We start from the raw sequence: 17,338 nt of genomic DNA, 5'->3' as shown, positions 1-17,338 counted from the left end.
AATGAACAGCCTTGCTCCAGCTGTCCACATGACTGTGAAAAGCTCTTCATATACTGTAAGTATCATACACTAAAATACATACTGGGAAGTATGATAGAGGATATGAGGATAGGAGTCAGGATATTGCAAATACTGTTTACTAGACTATGGAGTACAAGACTATGCTTGTGGAGTAGTGTGACATTCCTGGCTCTGTAAACAGTATAAATCTGTCTCGAGGTTTGGACAATGGACATGGTTAAAGAAACCTTGAGAAAACAATGATGACCTTGGCATTAGATATTTTTCTGCACAACAGAATTTAACAATTTGCGAGGATGTGTGTGTTGTTTTCTTGCAAGACACACAATGTCTGGACATGTTTTTGCAATTTTCTCTAGCTTTCTGATCCATGAGGAATCATGACCCTATACTAATTCACTTCCACAAAGTATTCATTTATTATGCACTTAGTATACACATAGAATTCACTTATTATCCACATAGTATCCACTTAGTATTCACATAGTATCCACTTAGTATCCACATACAGTATTATGCACATACATAGTATCCACTTAGTATCCACATACAGTATTATGCACATATAGTATCCACTTAGTATCATCCACTAGTATCGACTTAGTATCCACATATTATCCACTTAGTATCCACATGCCATGGCATGGCATGGCATCGTATGGCATAACTTGGCATGAGTTACTGTAAGACAGGCAAGTTTACTTGTTTCATAGGGTGAATTCAAAGTGCTTGACATAATAAGGCATGAAAAGACATTACAAGGATAATAGAAGGAATCAAACAACATAAAATTAGGTCAGGGTTCATTTGTTTCACTCTTCTAACACTGTGAAAAAATATGTTATATTTGTACAATATGTAAGACTTTAATGTACCAAAGTTAAATCTATTGGTATCAACCACTTTTATGTAAGATAACACTTTTATGTTGGGTGTCCTTTTGCCTACAACAACACAGTACTCTATCAGAAGCAACAATACACCCCTTAGATTCTAGGCCAGGGTTGAATTACAGTAGTTTCACACACCCAGAACCTAACAGACATCCATAGAATTGCACATTCCTATCATTCAGTACCATCTTAGGGAGTTGTTTTTGACTGAAAAGAATAGATCAAAATGTTTGTGCTCTGTGCTCCTGGTTATCTCTCAGTTAAAGCTTCATTTCATAGAATCAAATGTTCAAATTGCTCAACTGCGTGATACACTGGTTGATCCTTTACTATAAAGATTGAGCAAACCTTTATCCATAAATATACTTTATAGTACCAATAACCAAATGCACATGACTGAATGTACTGTGTGTGTGTGTGTGTGTGTGTGTGTGTGTGTGTGTGTGTGTGTGTGTGTGTGTGTGTGTGTGTGTGTGTGTGTGTGTGTGTGTGTGTGTGTGTGTGTGTGTGCGTGTGCATACACACATTTACAGTAGGCCAAGGGTTCCCAAACTTATCAGGCTGCGACCCTCCCAAAATAATCGTATTTGAACAGGGGACCCCCCCTGACACAAGCACTTGGACCCCCCACCCTAACAAGCACTTGGAATTGTAGGCATTACATTTAGTTTGACTCGGTCCCACAGATAAACACTGTGGAAAAAAGCCAAACTATAAGCTCACAACGCCTCGCATGGCAAGGCGTTGTGAGCTTGTAGATCGGCTATTTCACGTTTGCCTCTTTCTTACATGATATTTGACAATTTGGTATTAAAAAGCTCTTAAAAGTAATTCAATTGTACATCTAGAAATGTGCAGATACCCTGTATACACTTATTACCCCCCCCCCCCCCCCCCCCCACACACACACACACACACACACACACACACACACACACACACACACACACACACACACACACACACACACACACACACACACACACACACACACTACAGTGTATATACATAATGTTCTTTTCATGAAATAATAATTTCATGACAAATTCCAGATGCCATTTAATAGTAACGTGGCACACAGTGGTAAAAGTGTACATGTGGCTTCAGTCAACAGAGTGGCACTCCTTACAATAACTGTACTGTTAGCAATGAGAGGCGTGGTTGTTAGGCGAGTGACTTGTGACGTCAGAGCCTGTGAGGTGTTCCTGGTTTGACGTCAGCAGCACGTATACTAGTGTTGCCATGTCCGCTTATTATAAGCACATTCGGGCTTGTTTTTCTGTGTAGTTGTTTGTAAATATTGTTAGTTGCGGGTTGCAGTTTTTTGGGCTTCTTTCTAAATGTTCTAGTTTCCGAATTAATATGCATTTGTCCACTGACCCCCCCCTTCTGAAAATATTTTGTGCCAGAGAGAGAGACCCCCATTATACAAGGTTTGTGTGGATTTGAAAATATTCCACAATTTTCACTAAAAAAAAAATATATATATATTTGAAAATAGCTGACGCGTATAGGTTTAAAAGTTCACATGTGGCCTATAAAGTTGCTTCTTTTGGGCTTGTTTTCATGACCTGGTTGCTTATTTCTTTTGCAAAACCTGGCAACACTGACACACAGCCGAAGGAACCGTCACGTCGTCGATCATGTGCAGTTTCTGTATCCGGTATCACTTGGCAATAAAAGCTTCATAATCGTGTAATTCCGATTCAACCAGAGAAAACACGGCCCGTTTTGTATTCCGTCGCTCGCCCACAAGAACTGATGTACAACACCATCGTGATAGACCAGTTCTTGTCGGTGAGCGACGCCGCAGTGCAGGCAGAATATAACGAATACTTTTTATTTTGAAAGCAACTGTTCAGGACGTTATGCATGATTCAGTCTCTTTCCAACCCCATTCAGTGTTGCCATGTCCGCTTATTATAAGCGACTTTGGGCTTGTTTTTCTGTAAAGTTGCTTGTAAATATACTGGTAGTTGTGGGTTGCTTACATTTTTTTTTAATTGAAACCATTGGCTCTCACATATTTTCATGTCATGGTTTGGACCCCCAAATTAATATGTATTTGTCCCTATAACCTCCATCTGAATATGTTTTGTGCCAGGGGAGCCCAGTGCCAGATTTGTGTTGTTAAAATGTTTCAAAAATCTTCCAAACATTTTATTTCAATTCGGTTTTTTTCACTATTGCAGATCTACAAGCTAACAACGCGTCGCATCGTGACGCGTTGTTAGCTTGTAGATCTGCTATTTTCAAATTTTCAAAGCCGATGCAAGCGCTTATGTTATGTGGCCTGCTCCTTTTGGGCTTGTTTTCTTAGACCTGGTTGGTTGCTTGTTTCTTTCACAGTATCTGGCAACACTGGTTCCACGTCTCTCTCCAGGAACTGCAGGAAGCAATAATAATGTTCAACCAGCCTCCAAACAGCACTGTGCTGCTGGCCAGCAGATCAATCATTGATGTGATCTGATCGATAGACTGACACTTTTTATTCTGATCTTCACATTCTCTGAGGCTGCTCGTCATTCAGCTTCATCTCTGCTGTGGAAGAAAGAACTACAGCTGTAACTTGTTGTGACGAAGGGTTTTGAGTGAGTAAACTTTACTTATCTGGACCGTTATATTATACCTCTATGATCTGGACATTTAAAAACATACGTATTGTTTGCTGGTGTGGAGTTTTGTTCTCCTGTTGTCTTTAATGATCAGATGATAGATGTTTAGGTGTGTGTTTGACTTTTTAGGCCAGTTTGTTGTCATGTGATGTTTTCTGTTCAGTTTGATGTGAGCAGAGAGTTCTTCTTACTTATCTTGACATTTTAAAACAATACAGTTTGCTGATGTGGATTTTGTTTCTTCTGTGACAATTGTGTCTGTCTTTATAGGAATCAGATTATAGATGTTAGAGGTGTGTGTGTGTGTGTGTGTGTGTGTGTGTGTGTGTGTGTGTGTGTGTGTGTGTGTGTGTGTGTTTTAGGCCATATTATTGTGTATTCCAGACCAGTTGGTTGTCATGTGATGTTTTATGTTCAGTTTGATATGACTATATGAGCAGTTCTCTGAAGCTTTCAGTGATTACCTTTGAGCTGCAAATCACAACAGAAGTATACCTAAAGCAAAGGCATTTTTCTAATAGAACAGGTCTAGACCTAGCTCTCTCTCATAAAAGAAACAAACATATTGTTATTTATTATCCCCTCAAATGTATATGCTCTTTCAGAACACTGACCAGTGTTTTATTCAGTATTTGGGGAATCTCCCAAGACAGGCAAAAACAAGGTTGCACATTTTGTAGCCTAACAATTCTGGATTTAACTATAACTAATTAAGCACAATTTATAGCATTGCTTGTATTGTTATATGGGAACAGTATCATTTTGTGATGTACACATAGATGACATGGGTTTAGGGTTTAAGGATGTAGGATAGGCCTACTTGGGGGGGCGGGGGGGGGGGCGGTGATAGCACAGTTTGTAGAAGTGAAATATTGTATACACATCAGGATTAGAAAGTTAGCCAGATAATTGTGAAAAAGATGATGTATCCTGACAATACTAACATGCATCTTGAATATTAGGTTTGTATGAATATGATTGAATCATGTATGTTGATGATTGATGAATATTTTTCTAAACACTTTTTAAAGTATCAAAAAAGTAAATTTGCCATTTAGGATTCTTCGTTGACCCTCATGTAATTTTTCCCCCCTTAACAATATTATTAAGAACAGAAATGTGACATTAAATGTAATGTTTGCAGTAGTTATATAATGTATTCAGCTACAGTAATTATAGAGTGCCCCAGATGCAACCACATTCCTCTGTAAGGTAAAACATTGTAGCCCACCTGCGTTCAGCCCGGTATCACCCCTCCAAAAAACAAGAAAATCAAGAAAGACAAAGCAGTAGGGAAATCACTGGCTTTGATGTACAGCAGTGCTTCTCAAACTTTTTCATGCCAGGGACCCCCAGATTGATATATATTTGGCTGGGGACCCCCATCTGAAAATATGTTGTGCCAGGGACCCCCCAGAAGCAAATATTTGTGTTAAAATGTTCGCTTTAAAAGAAATGTATTCAAAGAGTTGCACAAATCTTCAAGATTTTTCAAAAATAGCAGATCTACAAGCTCATAGCGCGGCACTCGGTGCCGCGCTATGAGCTTGTATATCTGCTATTTTTGAATAGCCCAAAGTATAAAAGGTTAAAACTATTGTGATGCTATTTTCACACATTTTGCTGGGGACCCCCTGGAACCTCCTCAAGGACCCCTGGGGGTCCCCGTACCCCACTTTGAGAACCAATGATGTACAGTCAATCATTTTACCCCATACTGATTTTAACCACTTAGTTGTAGCCGGTAGTTAGGAATAACAAGTTGACTGTTTATAGCTATTAAGAACTGGACTGGATTGTGCTTCTTGGTGTAGGCCTACTATTGTAACCCAAGGTGTCAGAAAAGGTAAAGAAGTGCAACAAGAAGTATTTGTATTTCCTTCTAGTCTAGATTATCTACCAGTACAATAGGCAGTAAAGTTTCTTTGTTTATTCTGGTTTGTCAGGTAGAGTTTACTGAAGGTGTTTATGTATTGATGTGAATTCTTGTGGCCTTATCAGCTAGTGTTATCTAGGATTTAGTCAAACAATGCAGCATATCCTGTTCCACTGCATCACCATTACATGATGGTGGCGGCAGTGGCTCAGGGGTAGAGTGGCCGGGTAGAGTGGACTGGAAAACCGCAAGGTTCCCGGTTCGATCCCGGGCTGGGGCGCTCCCCTAGAGTTAGTGTCGAAGTGTCCTTGAGCAAGACGCTGAACCCCTAATTGCTCCCGATGAGCAGGTTGGTGCCTTGCATGATTTCCTCCGCCATCGGTGTATGAATGTGTGTGTGAATGGGTTAATGGCACAATCAATGTAAAGCCCTTCGGATAGAAGCGCTATATAAATGCACCATTTACCATTTACCATGATGGCTTACTGAGTCCACAGTCTATTACAGGTGTCCGCACACTTTTTCAGTTTGAGACCCAAAAGAGAAAGTTGGTGTCTTCCCGGGCTTTGTAAGCTTACAAAAATACATGATGAATGAATCACTCAAAAATTATGAAAATACCCGATCTACAATCTGCTATTTTCGCTACTTTGGAAATGTTTAGAAAACTTCTGAACATTTTTTGACTATTTGTAAATATCTGAAAATAAAACAAAATAATTTGTGTCTCTTTTTTTTTGTCGGAAAGGTTAAAAACCAGGAAAATTACTCTCATGAGAATGGCTGAGAAGGTCCTGGTCACCGGTGGAGGTGGCTTCATCGGCAGTCATTGTGTGGTGGAGCTCATTGAAGCAGGCTATTGTCCAGTTGTCATGGATAACTTCAGCAACGCCATACGAGGTAACTTCCCTTTAAGTGTCATTTATACTCTGTGTAGAACCATGGTGGCTGTTGCCTAAAAGATCAACATATCTTCAAGCTTGCCAAAAAGAACAGTCTTGCCTTAAAGAACAGATCTTCAAGCTCATGTAAGCTTGAAGATCTGTTCATTTAGGCAAGCGACACAATCGTGCGATTGAGTAACCAGAGAGTGTGTATTGTATACAACTACCTAGTGATCCATTATCCATGCCAGTGGTTTTCCAGGTGTAGCGTGCCTTTGGATATTGTGACAACCACACATTTTAATTATTGCAATATGTACAGCTATACAACATGTTATGAATTATATTTTTTTATTTACTTTATCAGCACAAATCTTCCAGTACAGAGACAAAATATATACCTTAGAAAATAAAAAATAAATACAAATATATATAATATATATATTTGTATTTTTATTTATATTTTAGGGTGCATATATATATATATATATATATATATATTATATATAGCCACTTTCAACCTCTGGTGTCCCTATTTTCAGCGTGTCCTAGGCAATCATTAAAAGAAGCAAAAACAGAAAAAACACATTTTCAAAAATTGCTTACAAGCTCACAATGCGTCGCAATACGGCATGTTGTGGTCTTGTAGATCGGCTATTTTGGCTGTGAATAGATGTGTGCCTTGAGATTCTGACTTGCTCACTGGTGTGAAAGCTGCTGATCGATGCAAACTGCGATTGTGTTTACTTTGCGCTTACTCTCTGTGTGTGTGTGTGTGTGTGTGTGTGTGTGTGTGTGTGTGTGTGTGTGTGTGTGTGTGTGTGTGTGTGTGTGTGTGTGTGTGTGTGTGTGTGTGTGTGTGTGTGTGTGTGTGTGTGTGTGTGTGTGTGTGTGTGTGTGTGTGTGCATATTCTACATCCTGTTCCACCTGGAGGAGAGGGGGATGTACCTGAAAGCATTCGCAGGATAGAGAAGATCCTGGACACCAGCATTGAGTTCCATGAACTAGACATGTTGGACCGGCCTGGATTAGAAAAGCTCTTTAAGAAGGTCAGAAAAGGCAATATTTGATTATATACTAGGCGTTATGCTATTATACATTATGATGTTTTATGTTCTAATTCAAATACATCAAATGACAACAGTCACTCCTTACCAAAATGGCTGACAAGACTCAATAAGGTATATAATTTCAGTGTATTATCCAGGACTTATTCGAATGAATATGTCTGTCTATCATAGATACTATAGTATAGATAGACTAGATCAGGGGTCTTCAACAGGGGGTCCGGGACCCCTAGGGGGTCCTCAGAGTTACTACAGGGGGTCCGCCAAATCTTTGTGTGATATGATTAATTTTATTAATCGTATTTAATTTTATTAATTTATTTTTGGCAAAGAGGTATAGATGTAGAGGGAATAAAGAACAGTAAACTTAAACAAAACAAGTTGAATGTAAAACACAATTGTATACAATATAGAGGGGGTCCCTGCTTCAACTCTTTCTCAGCTAGGGGGTCCTTGGGCTGAAAACGTTGAAGACCCCTGGACTAGATAGATAGATAGAAACCTAGATACCTCATTGGCTGGCACAGCGATGTGTCAACGCGGCCGCCATATTGGGGAGGGGGAGCCGTGCACCCAACTGTCAATCACAACTACTGACCAATCACAGCACGTCCTCGCCGGGCCTTCGCTGAATGGAGTTTCATAAAAATATAACGCAAGACAAGTTCCAAGCTCCGTTACGATTACCTCTCTCCGTCAAAGAGAGGGAGACGGTTCAACTAAAACCCAGGGTTTAGCTTTGAGTAATTGGCTGCTTAAAAAAGATGATGAGTGTGTACTGCATATCGTTGCCGTCGGGCAAAAACCTCCTATCTCCATATTCTAACTTTTTTGTGTTTCTTCGTAACTGAATTCCCTACGTGATCATACTGCAGCGTCACACAAAAGTATCAAAAGCGTTTTGAACTTGTAGATCTGCTACTTTTGCTATTTTTCATTTTGAATCCTGAAAAGTAACAGTTTTTGGACACATGAGGTTTCCACCCGACAGAGACGATATATAAAATATTGTGTATAAAATGTACTGTAAATGGTGCTGTTTTGAATTACTGAAACTCTCCATTGTGTTCATTATGTGTGCGTCTCACTGCTTCACAGCATTCGTTCAGCGCTGTGATGCACTTTGCTGGTCTGAAGGCCGTCGGGGAGTCTGTGGAGAAGCCGCTGCGCTATTATCACGTCAACCTGGCCGGAACAATCAACCTGCTGCAGGTCAGTGTCTCTGCCTGTTGGTGTTGTGTGATCTAACATAATATCCCCCCCACCACCACCCCACTAGGCCTGTCACAATTATTACATAATCGCTAAGAGCAAATATTTGAGATAATCGCAATTATTTAGCATAGTCGTCATAATCAATCATACAATAGTGGAATTAAAGATTGGCTATTTACACTATTAATGTTTTTTTTTAAGTATAAAGTTATTAAATATGTAATTTCTTTGTATATTTAGTTAGTTAGTTTGTTTATTTATTTCAGTCATGATTTAAAAAAAAACCCCAGAACATACAGAATATCGTCAACAAGATAACTTTTGGTCGAAAAGGTTTGGGCCGAAGCTTATGCCCACCTTAATAATATTTAAATTAATTGTCACAAAAGAAAAAGGAAACAAAAGGTAAAAAAAAGAAAGAAAAGAGAACCAAGTGTCAATGATGCTACAAGTCTTACATATCAAAACAAACGAAACGGAACAAATTCTGTCTGAATTCGAATTTCTTTGTATATTTAGGTTATTTTTCATATCTGCCCCTGTGCAACTTCAAAGCCTAAAAGAAAAATGTATTCATAATGTCCCAGTGTTCAACGACACAATGACATCGTCAATCGCAATTATTTGCGTGACAATTAATTGTCTTGTAAAATGTCATAATCTTGACAGCCCTACTACACCCGCCAGATTGAAGTGGTCGTCCTTCACACTGATGCTTTTTTTTGTCAGAGTATGGCAACTTGTGTATTGTGCGTGTGTGTGTGTGTGTGTGTGTGTGTGATGACTTGTTTTCATGCTAATTAATTAAAGTACAGCAAAATTGGTAATCCACTAATGTGTGAGTGGGGCTTGCATTTACCCGGAAACTCACCAAGGCTGTATGTTACTGCCAAAGTGTGTGTGTGTGTGTGTCTGCTTTTTAGACTACTTACTGTATGTCAGCGGCTGCTGATTGTGTTGTGCATTTGTGGTGTTGTGTGTGTTGTGTGTGGCATGTGCACGTGTCTGTCCCAGGTCATGCAGGCTCATGGCGTGCACAATCTGGTCTTCAGCAGCTCGGCCACGGTGTACGGAGACCCGCAGCACCTCCCCATCGACGAGCAGCATCCGGTGGGCGGCTGCACCAACGCCTACGGCAAGACCAAGTACTTCATCGAGGAGATGGTCGTGGACCAGTGCAAGGCTGAGAAGGTGTGTGTGTGCTGCTCTTCTGCGAACACACACAGAGAGTTTACATCAGTGTTGATTTTGACATCAAATGTTTATTTAGTTTTAGTCATAGTCTTTTGAATAAAATTCCATTTTAGTTTTAGTCACATTTTAGTCATCTGAAATATTTTAGTTTTGGTCCAGTTTTAAGACTAAAATGTATTTTGGCGGTGCCTTGATGGCGTCATAATGGCTGATTTTACACTTGGTTGCATGCTGGAAATAGCCGATCTACAAGCTCACAACGCGTCGCAGCGCGAGCTTGTAAATCTGCTATTTTCAGAGCGTAACACCCAAGCGCAACCCAACATAAAATGTCTTAGTTCTACTGAATCTCTTCTCCGCTCGTCCCTCACTAACATTTTAGTCTAGTTTTAATTTGTTGACAAAATTGTCAATATATTTAGTCTAGTTTTAGTCATCATAGCTTAGTTTTTATTTAGTTTTCGTCAGTGAAAAAAGGTCGTCGACGAACATTTTTCGTCATAGTTTTAGTCGACGAAATCAACACTGGTTTACATGCACACTAATAATACCCTGATAACCGTATAATAGTAAGGTTTATAGCCATCGTTTGATTGAAGTGTTTTACATGCGTGGCATTAGCGCGATTGCATTAACCCATTAAGACCTGAGGCTGACGTTATATTTGAAAAGGGAGCATTGTAAAATTTCATATCAATCTGAACATACAGTTAAATCCTCCGTGTTTCTTTAACCAAGAGTAATGTAACCAAGCGTGTGCAAATTGGAACCAGATGCAGGTTCCATTTGTAAGCTCTTGGAGTAAAACGAACACTGAGGATTTGGCTGTGTATTGATGCCATTGTTGATAATGACACAGTTGTATAGTATTACTGGCAGACATCCATGACTTGATTTTCTCTGTGTGGAACCAGGACTGGAATGCAGTGCTGCTGCGCTATTTCAACCCCATTGGAGCTCACGCCTCGGGCCAAATAGGAGAAGATCCACAGGGAATCCCCAACAACCTCATGCCATATGTAGCCCAGGTACATGTTCGTTTGTGGTGTCCCTCTTGATTTAGTACGTTCTAATCCTTGCCATTCTGTTACAAAAACGCTTAAAGGGATAGTTCACCCCAAAAAATACTTTTTTCTATCGATACGTCACCCCATGGAGACTCAATTTTTAGTTTTTGTCGCATTCCTAAACCAATAATTTGATGACCAGCGGACCGGTAGGCAGCGGTTCCGGTAGGAGACGCAATGAAGAGTTATGAATGTTATGAATGATTCTTTCACTGCCAGATGACGTCAGACCCGGAAGTAAAAAGAAACTTTTATATATAGAAATGTTTATTTCCCGGGAAAATGCCTGTATCTCCCTTCCTCTTGCTTTACGGCAAAAACAAGGCACATTGAACTGGCCACAGCTGTACAATGGATTATCGCATGCAGATACAAAAAAATCCCGAGATGCGCATGCGTGTATTTAGGCGTTCTCCGTGCGGACAGCGTTCACTGAAATACCATGATTTTTCAAAGGTAGGTAAAAACACTCGTTTTCACTGGCACTGGGGTGACACTATTACACTTTTGCTCTGGCAGTTAAAGAGTTAAAGTCAGTGTGTGGCATAGGCCTTTATGTGTATTTCTTAATTGAAAATGTCCTTATGGGTTAAGGTCGCCACGACTGATTTCAGTCATTTGGATTCCATTCCATAGAAGCCAGCAAGTCTTCTATGGAAGCATGTTGCGCAGCGAAAATAGACGATCTACAGGTCTATCTAACTAGCATATCTACTTGGAAGTATATCTGTAGGGTTAGGGTATGTTTCATCGAGTATGTTGACTGCAGACTGTAAATGACAAGTGAATCAAAACACTGAATGTCTGAATTCTTTACTCAGGTCGCCGTCGGGAGAAGAAAGCACCTCAACGTATTTGGGAACGACTACGACACAATTGACGGAACAGGTAATACTGTTTCTAACTTATCATCTGTTCACCAGCTGTTTTGATATTATGCTCAGCCCAAGTGTTTTGGCAGAGTGATCAGAATTACATCATCACAAGGTTGTTGTTGTTTTTATATGTACCACCACTCAGTATTAATAGCATTTTGTTCTCTTTGACTAGGTGTGAGAGATTATATACATGTTGTAGATCTGGCCAAAGGACACATAGCTGCTCTCAAGAAGCTGAAGGACAACTGTGGCTGCAAAGTATGTATTAATATATTCACTCAAGTACTTTAACCCATTAAGACCGGCGGGAACACATACAGTACTGTGTCATTTTAGGTGTTTTATTTTATACTTTGGCTATTAAAAAATAGCAGATATACAAGCTCATAGACTAGTGTGGCACCGAGTGCCGCGCTATGAGCTTGCATATCTGCTATTATTTTAATCGTGAACATGTGTGCTAATCTTTGAATATATATTTTCTAAAGCGAACATTTTTAACTCGAATCTTTGCTTCTGGGGATTCTACAAATGTCTTCTAAATCCTAAACAGTTTTTTTGAAAAACCTTATGTTGCTATATTATCAGTGGTTCTCAAACTTCTTTCATGTCAAAGGACCCTCAAAATGATACGTATTTGGCCGCGGACCCCATCTCAAAATATTTTGTTCCAGGGACCTCCCCAGAAGCCAAGATTTGAGTTAAAAATCTTGATTTGAGTTAAAAATCTTGAAAGATTTGCAAAAATATTCACGATTTTTCAGAAATAGCAGATCTACAAGCTCATGGTGCGGCACGAAGTGACGCCCTATGAGCTTGTATATCTGCTATTTTTGAATAGCCAAAGTATAAAATAATGGTTAAAGTGGTTACAACACAGATGTGTTCCCGGTCCTAATGGGGTAAACTTAAACCTCCTTCAATGTTTACTTCCCCATTTGACTTCTCTCACAGACCATTCTCTCATTCATTGCCTGCATGTGTGTGTGTCCACGCAGCATGTTATGACGTGTGTTTGTGTGTATTTTAGGTGTACAACTTGGGAACAGGGACAGGCTATTCCGTACTGCAGATGGTCAAAGCTATGGAGAAGGCCTCGGGGAGGGAGGTGAGTGACAGTTGGGCCGTGTGACAGTAATGCCCGATTTATACTTGGTCTCGTGCCGTAGCTCGTGACGAAAATAACAGCAGCTTGTAGATTTTTCAGGCCGTGACTCCCCAAAATAATCATGTTTGAACTGGGGGACCCCCCCCCACCCCGTCAAGCACTTGGAATTGTAGGCATTACATTTAGTTTGACTTGGTTCCACAGATAAATATCGTGAAAATAGCCAAACTACAAATAGCCTCACAACGCCTCGCACTGCGAAGCGTTGTGAGCTTGTAGATCGGCTTTTTTTTTTACAATATTTGCCTCTTTCTTAAGTAATATTTGACAATTTGGTATTAAACATGTCAAGTCCTTAAATTGTCACTTTAGAAATGTGCTGATGCCCTGTATACACCTATACTGTTGAGTGAGAAAACAATGTTGCACATTAAGCTAATCGTCTGGGGACCCCCCGAAATAATTTGGGGACCTCCCTGGGGGCCCCGACCCACAGTTTGGGAACCGCTGCTTTAAGAGATAAATCATTACTGAGGAGCTTACTGTGTATCCTATGACTTCTTGTGAGGCTAAATAAACTACACTAATTGGTTCTGATCCAAAAACATTCTCTAGAATAGTATTTTTAGCTACATAAGTACATAAGTGAGCTGCGTCAGTCTTGTCACATTTACTTTGGTCCCGCTGAACGTGTGTTCATTAGATCAACTACCAGATCGCCCCCCGAAGAGAAGGGGACGTCGCCTCCTGCTATGCAGACCCCCGCCTGGCTGAGAAGGAACTGGGATGGAAGGCCGACTTTGACCTAGAGAGAATGTGTAAGGATAGACGCACACTCATAGTACCGCGCTATGAGATTGTAGATCTGCAATGTTTCTGAAAAATCGTGAACATTTTGTGCAAATCTTTGAATATATATATTTTTAAAAACAAACATTTATAACTCAAATCTTTGCTTCTGGGGGTCCCTGGAACAAAATATTTTACAAATGTTTGCTTTGAAAAAATATATACCGTATTCAAAGATTTGCACAAATTATCACGATTTTTCAAAAATAGCAGATCTACAAGCTCATAGCGCGGCACTCGGTGCCACGAAATGAACTTGTAGATCTGCCATTTTTGAATAGCCAAAGTATAAAATAATCTAAAACGACAAGGTAGCCTTTTCGTTCTCGGATTGAATGGGTTAAGAATGTTTTGTTAGAAAACGAGACATGGAGGCTAATTACTAATCATGGGCTCCCTGTCCAATCAAAAGTAGGTGTGCAGTTTGTGAACAAAGCTCTCAAGATGATCAATTCAGACACCATTCAAATAGTAATGGTATAAATGTAGCCTTTAGTTTTCTTATTCCCTTCTGCTGTTGTTCGGAAAGGTAACCAATACAGTAGAAATTCCATTGTAGTTCCTCGTGACGTCATGCAGGTAGCGGTGGTTTACTTTTGAAGGGAGGGACAGAGAGACTCTTCTAGATGCTGTTGCGTAAAAAACATTCCTGTAATACCACACAGAGGGTGTCAATAGTCTCGCACAGTAATTGTGTGAGCGAGTGATTTCCCCAAAACATCAAAATGACAGATATGCTCCAGAATTTGCAGCATTCAGTGGCGGCACCAACGGATTTCTATTGGGGGTGCTGAGGGGGAAGTTGACTATGAATTGGGGGTGCAGACCTGTGGATATAAATATACCCACACACGGTGCACCCATAACCAAATGCAATGGGGCGTGACACCAAAAAGTGTGTGTGCATGGCGTGTGTGCTGCCAGAGAAAATATTTGCGTGCGTAAACATTTGATCTGCTACACTCAGTGGTGGAAAAAGTGCTCACATTTTAAGTAAAAGTATCAATACTGCAATGTAAAAACATTTTTTAAATTATTATTATGGATGAATTATTCCAAATTTACTTTAAAAGTACAAAAGTATTGGTATCAAAATATACTTAAAGTACCAAAAGTAGAAAGTACTCATTGTGCAGAATGTCCCATTTCACAAGATTTCAAATGTATAAAAATCACTTGAAAATAGCAGATCTACAAGCTCACAACGTTGTGAGCTTGTAGATCGGCTATTTTCAAATGGCCAAAATATATATAGGGCTGAAGTGAGTAATGTATGTTTTGTAATAATAATCAAAATCTAGAAAGTAACTAGTAACTAAAGTTTTCAAATAATTGTAGTGGAGTAAAAGTACAATATTTGCCTCTGAGATGTAGTGGAGTAGAAGTAAAAGTACTGAAAATTGGAAATACTCCAGTAAAGTAAAAATACCTCAACATTTTACTTGAGTAAATGTTACTTTACACCACTGGCTGCGCCATGCAGGTACGTCAATTGCGCAGGTGAGTTCATGTTCAGCGACAGTTCCATGAATAGAGCACCGAAGTCTGACGTCACTGACGCTAGAGGGCGCTATCCCCTTGGCATAAACAACACAGTCACATACCTGACAAAATCGCCCCGGGTGGTTTGTTTATTTCTCGAACACGGTTCTTATAAGACACGATCTAAGATTTCCCTATGGCATTTTCAAGAGGAAAAATAACGCAGTGACCCAGGGGTAGTGGGAGTGACGTAAGGACTTCGGTACTCTATATGAGCTGGTAGCTATATTGAGGGCGGCTATAGTTGCGTCATAGCATCATAGATCTACCAGATGTGTTAATATGTAGGCTATGCTGCAATGTCTGTACTGCAGGAGATCTGTCACTTTGTCCAAGAAGCAGGTTTGAATGAATCCAAAGTTAAAGCGAATTTGTTTTAAGTAGCTTTTATCAAACTTTTATGTCATCACATAATCACATCTCTGTTAAACACCCCCATATACCGTAGCTCCATGTCTTTTCATAATTGAAAGCAATCCCAAAACAATTATTATCATCGGATGAATAGCTATGGCCTCTGGAGCACCTGAGAGTTAACTGTTTGTAACCGCCCCTTGGAAATGAATCTTCCACACTGAAGTTCAAGACTAATATCTACGCAGTGATATTAGTCTGGCCATGCCAGGCTACTATGGCAGCATTGCTTCCAAAAGTGGCAGTAACGTTTTGATCAGCGTTCATGTGTTACCGTTGATTGATGTCTAACTTATCCTTACTTAATCTTATTTTAATTTCAGCATTTATATGATTCAACTCCGAAATGAAACTGTAATATCTCATTTGACATGGTGAAATATTTTCTTGTATGTACTTGTGCGTGTCATCGTAGGTGAGGACCTGTGGCGATGGCAATCCAAAAACCCCAATGGATTTAACACCGGCATCATCTCTTGATGAAACGCCAGCTTCATCAAGTCGAATTACGTCTTCCATCAAGTTGAATCACATCTCTTTCCAAGTCAGCAGACCAAAACAAACGATCCTCCTTTTTTTCTCTTTTTCTTTTCCATTTTCACATGGAACCTCAAGACAAACTGAATGCTTTATACTATTTTAATGTCTTAATAATATGTTGATTCCAGACTGATTATTATTACCGGTAGCTACCTTAACGTACTGTTTAGATAAACAGGAAAAATACATGTCTAATGTCTCTGTCGTGTCTCTCCAGTGTTGGTCATAAACATTTGTTATTTAAATGTGTTAGGAACTCAGAAGGGAACAAAATAAATATTTTCCAATGTTATTAATGCAGTGTCTTTTTTGTCACAACCATTATTAAACGTAGTAGTTTTTGACTATAGTAGGTGTCCAGAAATGAATGACATGATGATGAAATAACTTTGGATCAAGATTTAAAAATGACAGATCTAGACATGCCATTTGAAACATTTAGATAGATAGGCCGACAGATCCGTGTGAAGAAATGCAGGTGTAGTGGCAACTGCAGCATGAAACTCAGAGGATGGGTCCAGGTAAGAGTCGATTTTTTATTGATTGAATTTATTAACAACAGTTTGCAAAAAAGTAGGCTACAGCGGTACGATTATAGAATGATGCTAAAAGGATAACAAAGCCCTGAGGGCATGTTTCCATTGTGGTCCTATGCCCTATTGAAATCGTCAAGACTAAGGTACTAAGTAGACAGATAATATATAAAATACTTTTTAAAATACATTAATAAATAGACATTACAGTTTGATCCTAGAAATCTGCACAGGGACAGACTGAGTGAATGTACATTCTGTATATTCTATCAGTAGACAAGTAATTAATGTACAATCTAGCAGAGCAGTAAATGTATGCATGGAATTGTCTATATTGGAGGCACACTAGGGCATTGTTTCTCAAAGTGGTTGCCGTGATGCAAGTCCAGGGGTGGCGCAGGATACTTTGATAATATTTGGAATTTATCGATATCACTAAACTCAGTTTAACCATCTAGACCCTTATTAATTGCACTGTACTTGGTTAGTGCGTTCTTTTTCAATCCTCAACAAATCTCTTTGCCAAAAATATCATGATCTACAATGTGTTGTGTGAGCTTGTATATCGGCTATTTATTTTTTTGGCTAATGTCCCCCCCCCCCCCCAGAATGGGGATACTGGGGTTCAAGTGGTAAATGT

General features: G+C 39.6%; 1 protein-coding gene across 3 annotated transcripts; it reads left to right on the top strand.

Annotated features, from left to right (window-relative positions):
* Positions 1-3,313: 3,313 nt before the first annotated feature.
* gale (UDP-galactose-4-epimerase) lies at positions 3,314-16,457 on the top strand. Of its 3 annotated transcripts, none has more exons than XM_084045690.1 (11): positions 3,314-3,505; positions 6,155-6,306; positions 7,228-7,340; positions 8,457-8,570; positions 9,588-9,764; positions 10,682-10,795; positions 11,656-11,722; positions 11,885-11,970; positions 12,743-12,820; positions 13,524-13,638; positions 16,041-16,457. In XM_084045690.1, exons 2-11 carry the CDS (start codon positions 6,180-6,182, stop codon positions 16,103-16,105), a joined length of 1,056 nt encoding a protein of 351 aa, XP_083901816.1. In that variant the 5' UTR covers positions 3,314-3,505; positions 6,155-6,179; the 3' UTR covers positions 16,106-16,457. The 3 variants fall into 3 exon arrangements, with proteins under 3 accessions (XP_083901816.1, XP_083901815.1, XP_083901814.1); XM_084045689.1 differs by having other exon boundaries at positions 3,314-3,509; positions 7,225-7,340; XM_084045688.1 differs by having other exon boundaries at positions 3,315-3,505; positions 7,225-7,340.
* Positions 16,458-17,338: the final 881 nt, after the last annotated feature.

Source organism: Gymnoscopelus microlampas (assembly GCF_963454915.1).
Source record: "Gymnoscopelus microlampas genome assembly, chromosome: 20".
Classification (NCBI taxonomy): Eukaryota; Metazoa; Chordata; class Actinopteri; order Myctophiformes; family Myctophidae; genus Gymnoscopelus; species Gymnoscopelus microlampas.
This window is presented reverse-complemented; position numbering and strand designations above follow the sequence as displayed.

Bases quoted from the DNA above. Each gene is read 5' to 3' on its own strand.
- gale (XM_084045689.1), top strand. From the start codon at position 6,180: ATGAGAATGGCTGAGAAGGTCCTGGTCACCGGTGGAGGTGGCTTCATC. The intron at 8,571-9,587 runs GTCAGTGTCTCT...TGTCTGTCCCAG, and splicing joins GAACAATCAACCTGCTGCAG to GTCATGCAGGCTCATGGCGT. The intron at 13,639-16,040 runs GTAAGGATAGAC...GTGTCATCGTAG, and splicing joins CTTTGACCTAGAGAGAATGT to GTGAGGACCTGTGGCGATGG.